Here is a 10,733-nt window from a genome sequence, read left to right as displayed (position 1 = left end):
CTGAGGGTAAGGAAGCAGTGTAGCCTGTTCAAGCTTTTTTTTTTTTTTTTTTTTTTTTTTTTTTTAAAAGCAGGTTGTACAACTGAGAGCCAATCACACTCGCTGGACTGAAATGAAGAAAGAAAAAGAAAAAAAAAAGAAAAAAACCCGCCAGAGAAGTCAGAGCCCCAGAAATGCCCCAGACAAGCACCAAGCTACCTAAGAAAACTCCCAGGCAGTTACAGACACACAGAATCTTGCCTGTTTAAAAGGCTCAGGGGGAGCCGTGTTAGTCTGTAACTAAAAGAAACTTAAAAAACGAGTTTTCATGGGGACCGCCCACTGCTCTGTGTTTGCTGTCTGAGGCAGTGGGCTGTGCCATGGAAGCTCATGATACTCTCCAGATTTTTTGCTAGTCTCTCAGATGCTACAGGGCCAGGTGTTTCTTAAGGCACCCAGAAACTGGTGCAGCTCTCGTTTATAGGCGTAGGCAGGAACTGAAGGACTGTGTTCCTTACAGTAAGCTGGGACTGGGGAGGGACTCTGTGGTGTCTATGCAAATCGCTTGCTCTGCTGTGCTTAGGGGTGTTAAATCTCCACCGGATGCAGTGGGGTTTTGCTCAGTGTCATCAAGGGGCCCTGTGGCCATTGTCAGTTACTGAGAGAAAATCCTCTCAGGTTTGGGGGTTTTCCTCACAGGTTTAATTGCAGCATCATCCCCTTTCAGGAGAGAAGCTGTTGCCCTGAGTCATGCTCCTCATTAGGGAGGCTAAAGGGTGGAAGGATTAACCCCCCCATTTATCCCTCATGTTTTACAATCAAACTCTGTTCCCCTTTGCACCTAATAAAAGTAACATGCTGCTGAGGCATGTGACTCACCCCGTCATTAATAATCGTCAGAGCCTGGACTCATTTGGGGACCAGTGTCCCCCAGCTACTAAGTCAGGGCTGGCCACCCCCAACAGGCTGTTTTACTGTCCCAGATGAGGGGGAGAATGGCAGTGCTAAGGGCCACCACCACCCCAGGAGGCTGGTTTCTGTTTCATTGCCCCATTTCCCAGGGCAGGACCCAGAGTGCTTGCCCCAATCCCTCACGTTCCCCTCCCCTCAAGCCCCACAAGCTTAGGACCAATGATCCCAAGAGGGTGGGTGGCTGCCCCAGGCGAACTGTGTCTGTGCCAGTGACAGGACACAACTGGGTCACTGGGGTCCAGGGCAGAGCCACCCCCCCACTGAGACTCAGCCCCACTTTGCCCGTCCCAGCTGCTGTTCCCCCAACTGCCCTGGAGTCTTCTGGCTCCATCCCCCACCCTGCCCCTGTGACTGTGTCCCCCCCCAGGGCGCCCTCCTGGGTCAGAGGCTGGGCCAGGCATGGGGGGGGGGGGGAATTTGGCTTCCCAGGGATTCACTCCGTTTTGATCCAACCCCCCCCCCGTTCGCTCTTTTCTGTCCGCCCCCCCCCCCCGCCGCCTTGCCCGTCCTCAGAGTCGCTCTGTCCCCCCCCTTCTGACACGGGCTGTGACCCGCTTTGGGGGCCCCCACGTCAGACCAAGGGCAGCTGCTGCCTGTTGGGGGGGGCTGCTCCCCCGGCCCCAGAGCCCGCACGTCGCCCCGCCCCCCCCCCATTACTAAGGGCAGAAACCCCCCGGGGGCGGCAGCAGGAGAGGGGGGCGGGGCGGGGCGGACACAACCCCCCCCCCAGCTCCGCTCTCCCGCCCGGGGCTCAGCGCAGGGAAAGGCCCCGTCGGGCCGAACGCGCAGCAGCACGAGCCCCGCCCCCGGCAGCCCCTCTGGCCCCGCCCCCTCCCCGGCACGTGGGGACCCGGCCCCGTGTTGTGACACGCGGTGCCCGGCCCCGCCCCCAGCAGCTGCTGCAGCTGCCCGGCTTGGGGCGTCCAACCCCGCGGGGCGGGGGCGCGGCCAGGCAGCTCCGGGTCTGAGCTAAGCCCCGGCGCTGATCCGGGAGCGGAGTCACTGATGCGCTGCGCACGCGCGGTCTGACACCGCCCCACCCCATTCCTCAGCGCCCCGGCCGGGTTTTCAACGCGTCTCCCCCCGCCCATCGCTCCCAGCCCCTGCCCAGGCCCCGCTGCGATTGGCCCCTGGGCGGAGCCCGCAGCAGCGTCTGACTCCGCGCGCGGGTAGAGAGGCGGCCGCCACTGCGCATGCGCCGCGCCCTGCTCGGGGGCGAGTTCTGGGGGAGCCGTTGGGGCCGTTACTCGCCGCGCTGCTGCGGGCGGTGCCGGGACGAGCGCGGGGCGGGGGACTTGGACCCAAATCTCTGGTGGGGGCGGCGGCTCCTTGTCACACGGGGGGGCTGCGCGGCCCGTGCTGGTGCGTTGGGGACAAGGGCTCCACCTTCCGTGGGGGGGAAACGCTCCTGCCGGGCGGGGCCAATGGCCGGGCCCCCCCGTGTAGCGATGTGAAGGGGCGGGGGGCCCGCACGGGGAGCAAATGCTGATGGGGTGTCAATAGACGAGTCAGTGACCCCCCCCTTCTGTCAGGCGAGGCAGGGCTCACAGCGAGGGGGTGGTTTGGTGAGGGGGGGAGGGGCAATAACTGCAGCATCCCTGTACCTGCAAGGGGGGGGTTGGGGGGGCGGGGCAGAGGTTTAAGGCCAGAGACTTTGCATCTTTTGAGAGGTGCTGCTGCCAATCAGGCGACAAAGCCTTAACGTTTGGAGTCCCAGCGCCTGCTGCCAGGCATTGTGATCTCACGCTAGTGACCTGTTCCCCCCTCGCTCCCTGCCCCTGTGAAGACTCAGATTGGTAGCGAGGGCTCAGAAATGCTCATTTTCATGCCATTGTGAAAAGTTAACTGGAGTTACTGAAAACAATGTTTCAATCCAGCAGCGCTGCTACCCACACTTACATACATCAGTGAATTTTGCCTGGCCTGGCTGTCCCTGCATGGCCCCAGATAATGCCCCGAGGGTTTCTCCTGACCTGGGTGGAGTGAGGAGGGAAGGACACACCAGCAAAGGTGTCCCACAGGTACATGGGCCCAACATCCTACAGGCTGGAATATTCCCAGGGGTTGCTCCCAGGCCAGGCCTGGGAGGCGTATCTGCTGCTGCTGCAACCCAGAGCTGCCCAGGCAGAACTGGCAGCCTGACCCCACTGCTTCATGCAGCTGCTCTTTGGCCATGGCTGGGGCTGTGCTTGGGCTTCCCGGAATGGGGTTTCTGCTTTACCCTTCACTTAGTTGGGGGATGGGTTTGTTTTTCTTTCCGCAGTGCGTGATTGGTTCACAGGTGGGCCTGCTGCTCCAAACAGCTGGGACAGCCCCATGCTGCACCTGTGCTGATTTGACTTTTGGGCCTTATGGTTACTGCGGGCCTCATTCTCACTCCTGCTCCACCCCCACATAGCTGTGGGACCAGGCTCAGTACTGGGGCAACCTTGTTGTGACATGACAGCTGTTGGGTGTGTGGCTGTGCCTGGCTCCCAGCAGCAGGGCAGGACAGTGGAGGGGGGCGGGGATGGATTTTGAGGAGGGATGGCAGCACCACCCATCTGGCACTTGTAGGCATCAATGTGTGGGGGTCTGTCTGAAGGACACACAGGCTGTGGGGGAGGGGACAGGCTGTGGCAAGGCTGCGGGGGTTGCAGTTCAGCTTGTGGAAATTGGGAAGATTGGCACAGCTGGGCTGGGAGAGGAGGAGTGGTTGTGACCCACCATCCTGTGCTGCTTGTGGGTCAGGTTTTGGGTATCTGGAAGCAGGGTCTGCGGGCTCTGCTCCAACTGTGCAATGGCCTTGCCTCAGGCTGGCTCAGTGCTGCCTTTTTCCTCTATTGTTGCTCATGGCGAGAAACTGCTGGATCCCTAAGGGCTGTTAAGTCTAGTGCTGGCCTGGGCAAAACACAGCTCATGAGCCGAATTAAACCCACCAAGCCATCCGATCTGGTTCACGGATACTGGGGGAGCCATGGGCTGGTTCAGTACCTGATATGCCCCAACTGCAAGCCATTCAGAAAGCCCGGAGGGGAGGAGAGGGAGGTGTCAGGTGCTGCTTTCACCCTCAGGACAATCTTATTGCCTGACTTCTGGCCAAAAAGGAAGCACTGTGCCCTATCCCCTTCGGCTCTTAATTACACACACACACGCTATGTCTACACTGGCACCCTTTTCCGGAAATGCTTATAATGGAAAACTTTTCCGTTATAAGCATTTTCGGAAAAAGCGCGTCTACATTGGCAGGATGCTTTTCCGGAAAAGCACTTTTTGCGGAAAAGCGTCCGTGGCCAATCTAGACGCACTTTTCCGCAAAAAAGCCCCGATCATCATTTTCGCAATCAGGGCTTTTTTGCGGAAAAGAAATCTCTCCTGTCTACACTAGCCCTTTTCTGGAACAGTTTTCTGGAAAAGGACTCTTGCCCGAACGGGAGCAGCAAAGTTTTTCTGGAAAAACACTGACGATTTTACATTAGGTGGTCAGTGCTTTTCTGGAAATTCAAGGGGCCAGTGTAGACAGCTAGCAAGTTATTCCGGAAAAGCGGCTGATTTTCTGGAATAAGTGGCCAATGTAGACACAGCCACATGGTCCTGCAGCCTGTGTGAGGGTCGGGCAGGCTCCCTGCCTGTCTGAGAAAGATGCTTGGCTGCTGGCCAGGAGTCACTCACGTAAGTTTCCTGGCAAGAGCTTGCCTCTGGCACCCCAACCTCTCCCCCTCAATCTCTGACCCCGCCCCCATATTCAAACTCTCTGTCTTCCTACATCTATATATGCAAGAGTTTTCAGTGGTCAGACACTCACAGCCCCTTATTAGTTCACTAAGATACTTGTTTAAATTAAAGTTACTTTAAGTTTCCAAGGAGGAGTTGGCTAATCCAGTGCTCCAGGTCACACCTGCCTCCTTCACCAAAACTCCCTCCCAGACCACTCTCACCCTCCTGCATTGCAATCCCTTACCCCAGCCACCCTTCTGCTCCCAATATCCATCCCAGAACCTGCATTTCCTCTAGATAATGACATGAAAGAGTGCAACTCCAGTGCTTCCCAGAATCTTAGAGTGCTTCCCCCGTCCCCCACACATCAAAATATATTGCTCACCTCTGGTCTAATGGATACGGCTCAGGGAGAACCAATAACTGAAAGCTGAAGCTAGACAATTTCAGACTAGAAAGGAGGCACAAATGTTTGCTAGGGAAGAGGGATTAGCTGCTGAAACCAGTGAGCGAAGAACTGGTGGATTCTCTACTTCTTGATGTTTTCAGATCAACACTGGGCAATTTTCTAGAAAACACACTATAGGGGAAACAGAGCTTTGTGCCTGGGTAATTGGGCTAAGTGTAATAGCTTGTTCTACAGAGGGGGTCAGACTGCATGACTAAGGATATCTTCTGACCCCATAAATCTATGTATTTTAAGATCTCATCCTGCAAGCACTCAGTACATGTGTTTAATAAGCACCTGAATACTTGTATTAACTTGACTTACTCTCTCTTGTGGAAAAAATTTATAAAGTCTGTCAGATGAGAGAACCATGGTTTGTTGCAAATCAATGAATGAAGACTAAGCGTTTTAAATACAGCACCCTAATTTTAATGGGTCTCCATGTTCAGGCAGGTGAATGTTTGGCTTATCGGAAACACTGGGTGCTGAGAACTGAATCCCCATTGTTGCAGGCATAGTAATGTTGTAATTCAAGCTAAGTACGGAGAGAAAAGTATATGGATTAGGGATCTAACTGGTGTGCGCTGTTTATGAAATAGATAGACTTAAACTTTTGCCCACAATTGCTGAGTCTAGTATGTCTGTCACCAGGGCAGAGTCTGGGCAGAGTGGGGGTATAGAATGGAATAAAGTCCCTTATGAAATGTCTCCAATTGCTCTTGTCCCCCTGCCATGCTGTAGAACACCCATGTCTGTCTCCAGCTCAGCCCCCGGCCTGCAGAGCCTGGAACAGGAAATGACCGTGGTGGATCCGGTGAGCTTCCAGGAGGTGGCTGTGTATTTCTCTGAGGAGGAATGGGCCCTGCTGGACCCAGGCCAGAGAGCTCTCTACTGGGATGTGATGCAGGAGAATTATGAAACCGTGAGCTGTTTGGGTAAGGATTCCTGTCCCCTCGGGTATGAGAAGCTGGGTGGGCTTTAGAGCAGCTGGGTTGGGTTTGGTTCAGGGTCTCTCATTGCCCCCACCACTATTGTCAGGAGTATCTCTCCCGTAGTCCTGGCATCTGTGTGAGAGACTGTCCCCTCCACAGCCCCTCCCAGGGGAAGCAGGATCAAGGACATAACAATGGTGCTGCTCTTCTCACAGCCAAGGTCTCCATGTGCTTCTCCACCATCTTGCCTATATAGTGCCTTGGCTGGAGGAGTCAGTGGAAGGGCCCAGGCAGGAACAGCACGTACCAGAGTTGTAGGGCTGGGTGCAGCTGTTATTAGTGCCTGCAGGGTCCCCTTGTGCTTTTGTGCTGGGTCCCTGGAAGGAAGGTGCACACTGCCCTGGCTGGCCTTGGAAGTTGAAGCTGTTGTGGGCAGCTGGCAGGGCTCCACCAGGCACAGGCAGTTGGGATCAGAAGTATGGAGCCATAGGCAGACATAAGCAACCAGCCAAGGGTTCATTTTGCTATTCACATCACTTCCTCTGCTTCCTTCTGGCCCAAGTAGAACATCTGAGCCAAAGAGCAGGGCAAGCACAGCTCCAGCCAGGAGCTTTGTGGACAGAGCCCTGGGGGAGCTAGAACTCTGCTGGGTCCTTTCTCTCCAAGTCTTAGTGACCTGCCATGTGGCAGCTGCAGTCTGAGTCCTGCCTAGGGGCCTCGGTGTCAGATGTGCCAACCTTCCCTAGAGCTCTTGGGTACATATACACTTGCTTCCTCCTTTGAGGGAGGAATGCAAATGAAGCGGGGATTTAAATATCCCACACTTCATCTGCATAATCGCAGACTGCCCGTCCCCGGGCAGGACAGGCCCTGAGGGAGTTGTACCCTAGAGTGTGCAACTGAGTGCTCAGCTCACCTGGGGTATCAGCTAGGCAACTCCCGAGGCAGGGGTAAGCACTTTTCCTGCAAGTAAGTGTGTGCTGGGATCTTGTACCAGCCAGATCCCAGTCCCTGCAAGGTGGGGAAGGATTGTCTCAGGATAGGTGACTGCGATCATGGCTCTGGAATCAGTAATGGCACAGACCTTAATGAACAAGATCAACTCTTGTTTAGTTGCATCCTGAGCAGGGTTTCCAGTTTTCAAACCTCCTGTGATCTCCTGGGTGGACCAAAGGGGAAAACTGCGGATCCCTGCTCTCCAGGGCAGTGAGGAAGGGGACAACAGCAGTGACACCCATCCAGGTGAATGATCAGCTAAACTGACTCAAATTAATTTGTGTGTCCTCCTAGCAGGTGTCACTTGTGCATTTTAGTCAGTTTTCCCTGATCCTTCAGTCTGTCTTGAACTCCAGTGTGAGGGTGCTGGGTGGAGGGAAGAATTATGGGAAGAAGGGTGAATTCTGCTCATGGTGGTTCAATCTATCCAGCTATTATTTGGGAATGTTCACAATTTCCTGTTTCTGTTTTAGAATTTCCTTTCAGCTCAGCACAGGGAATGACTCCTGTCTGGATTCTCTCTTCGTCCCAGTAGGTGATGGGATGCTGAGTGAGAACCAGGAGAAGAATCTTCAGCAGGAAGGACTTGAGCGAATGGCTGCTTGTGGGATGTTATTGGGTAGATCTGAAGGGCATGATTCTCATAGTCTTGAGCAAGCAGAGACCTGTCAGAGTCAGTGCAGCCCTCACAGGTTGCAGGGAAACCATCCAGGAGTGGGACAGGGTAAATCCAATAACAGAAGCAGAGGTTTAAAAACAAACACAAAAACTGTTCAACAGAAAATCCCTCATCAACAGTTACCCTGTGCTAGCAGTGACACTGCATCTCTTACTACACTTGAAAGAGCCCACACAAGGGAGAAACTCTTCAGCTGCTCTGACTGTGGGAAATGCTTCAGTCGGCATTCAAATCTTGTTAGACATGAGAAAATCCACACAGGGGAGAAACCCTTCTACTGCTCTGACTGTGGGATATGCTTCAGTCAAAGCTCACTTCTTCTTCTCCATAAAAGAGTCCATGCTGGAGAGAGACCTTTCATCTGCTCTGGTTGTGGGAAATGCTTCAGTTGGAGGTCACACCTTGTTATCCATAAGAGAACTCACACAGGAGAGAAACCCTTTAGCTGCTCTGATTGTGGGAAAAGCTTCAGTCAGAGATCACTTCTTAGTATCCATAGGAGAACCCACACAGGGGAGAAACCCTTTATCTGCTCTGACTGTGGGAAAAGCTTTAGTTGCAGCTCACACCTTAATAGACATTCAAGAAGCCATACGGGGGAGAAGCCCTTCACCTGCTCTGACTGTGGGAAAAGTTTCAGTCGGAGATCAAATCTTCTTACCCATAGGAGAACCCATACAGGGGAGAAACCCTTTATCTGCTCTGACTGTGGGAAAAGCTTCAGTTGCAGGTCACATTTTAATAGACATTCGAGAAGCCACAAAGGGGAGAAATCCTTCAGCTGCTCTGACTGGGAAAAGCTTCAGTCGATGCTCACTTCTTATCCATAGAAGGACCTGCACAAGGGAGAAACCCTTCAGTTGCTCTGACTGTCGGAGGTGTTTCAGTTGGAGGAACATTTTTTTAGACATAGAAGAACCCACATGGGGGGAAACCCAAAATCAGAGGGTTTTTTTTCCTGCAGGTCAGTGGTCCCCAACCAAAAAACGATTGTCTGCTGCTGCCTTAAATAAAGCAAACGTTTAAATCTTTTGTGTTGGACATAATGTTTACTTTATTTAAAATGAAGTTTGACAAAGTAACACAAACAAGTCAAAATGCTTAATCTGTTTTATAATGTAAACTAAACTGATCTCCCCAGCTGCAGCACTAGCAAAAAGGCTCAGCTGTAATTATATAAAAGAGAACTAGATACATTCATGGAAGTTAAGTCCATTCATGTCTATTAGCCAGGATGGGTAAGGAATGGTGTCCCTAGCCAGTCTGTCAGAGGGTGGAGATGGATGGCAGGAGAGAGATCGCTTGATCATTACCTGTTCGGTTCACTTCCTCTAGGAAATCTGGCATTGGCCCCTGTCAGCAGACAGGGTACTGGGCTGGATGGACCTTTGGTCTGACCTAGTATGGCCATTCTTATGTTGTAATTAATGGTAAGTGTCCATTAGCAACAGGTGATCCATAGGGTGTGCCGTGGAGAGCAGCTCCCCCTCTCCCAGGAGAGTGGCACGGCCCATGGCAGGAGGGTTAAATCTCTGCACACCCCTGTTCTAGTTTTTCTAAACAACTGTCTCAGCAATCCCTAAGCAGGGCTGTGGTCCGTAGCTCAGTGGAGGTCACTTTATTCTGATCAGTCAGGGTGTGAAACTCCAGACTGAGGGTGAGTTTCAGAATCAGGGCTGCTGTGTGACTAGACGAAGCCCTTTGCCTTTCTCAGCCTTTGTTCTTCCCTCTGTCAGTTTGGTATAACAATTTCCTGCCTGCACCAAGGCGGGGGCAGCTGGGGTGCTGTGCAGAGCCATGTGAGGATGATATTAGCAGCAGGTGTCTTTTCACCTGGAGTCAGTACAGATGCTGGTGTGTGTGTGTGTGGTGTGTGTGTGTGTGTAGAGTAGAGCCCTGTTCTGCTCCCTCTTCCATTGTGCTGCTTCAGGCAGCAGCAGGAGCTCTGGGTGCAGCGGCTGCACCAGCAGCTGCTCCAGGACTAGGCATAAGTTTAGTGAGGAAGGGGAATTGGGTTAGAATTAAGGGGAGATGCCTGGCTCTGGAGAAGGGGAAAGTGAGGGAATTGGGTGGGAGGTGCATATTGTGTCCCAGATGTGCGTGGCAATAGTAACAGCAGCAGCAATGGCGGCATGGCTCTGGTCTGGGACCGGAGCATAAGGTTGAGGGGGGAGGGTGTGCACAATGTGCTGGCTGCTCAGAGCACACGCCTCATCTGGAGGGAGATACGTGTCTGTAGCTGTGGCTCCAGGATCTGAGAATTAGGTTAGGGCGGTGTGGGAGTGTGTGTGCCTGGCTCTAGTCTGGGGGAAGGGAGGAGGATTGTGTTGGGGGGCATCCTAGGCAGCATGTCTCAAGGCCGGCGACTGAGCGCACATGTTCCAATAGCTGGAGGGAGACACATGGCTGTAGTGGCAGCTCTGTGACCCAAGAATTAGACTGGGAAGGGGGATTGGGTTGAGGAGTGTGTGCCTAGCTTTGAGGTAGGGGGATTGTGTGTGTGGGGGGGGGGGCTGTGCCTGACTCTGGGGAAGGGGAGGGGGCTTGGGTTAGAGCAGGGGAGGTGCCTGGGGAAGGGAGGGGAAGAGCAGCCAGCGTGCTTCCTGAGGCCCGGGATCCCCAGGTACTGGCCCCAGCTGTCTCTGTCCCCTCCCCCTCACATGAGTACCCTGCCCCCACCCGCACAGTTGAGGCTACATTAGTGAGGATTGGGGGTTTTTGGAGGGGTTGTTCTGTGGCATCTCAGTTGTGTGGCCCTGACCGACTCTTCTGTGGGTCAGTGACTCCTGACTCAAAAGAGGTTTCCCACCCCTCAAATAAAGACAATGTTGAAAGGTTTTGTGTTTGGCATAATATTTGATTTAAAAATGAAGCCTGGCCACCAAGCCCCCATCTAGCCACAGCATCATAACATTCCTGCAACCTCCCTCCACCCCAAACCTGAGCCCTTCATACACTGGAACCTCCTGTCATGAGCATCTCACATCCCCAGTGTTCTGCCACAAAACTCCTGCATCATCCACTCACTGCA

General features: G+C 53.6%; 1 protein-coding gene across 1 annotated transcript; it reads left to right on the top strand.

Moving 5' to 3' along the window:
• The first annotated feature begins 5,233 nt into the window (after positions 1 to 5,233).
• LOC142821549 (uncharacterized) lies at positions 5,234 to 9,564 on the top strand. Its single transcript, XM_075912811.1, has 2 exons — positions 5,234 to 6,030; positions 7,556 to 9,564. The coding sequence occupies exons 1-2, from the start codon at positions 5,733 to 5,735 to the stop codon at positions 8,530 to 8,532; spliced, it is 1,275 nt and encodes a 424-aa protein (XP_075768926.1). The 5' UTR covers positions 5,234 to 5,732; the 3' UTR covers positions 8,533 to 9,564.
• The last annotated feature ends 1,169 nt before the right edge of the window (positions 9,565 to 10,733 follow it).

Source organism: Pelodiscus sinensis, chromosome 31 (assembly GCF_049634645.1).
Source record: "Pelodiscus sinensis isolate JC-2024 chromosome 31, ASM4963464v1, whole genome shotgun sequence".
NCBI classification, from domain to species: Eukaryota; Metazoa; Chordata; order Testudines; family Trionychidae; genus Pelodiscus; species Pelodiscus sinensis.
This window is presented reverse-complemented; position numbering and strand designations above follow the sequence as displayed.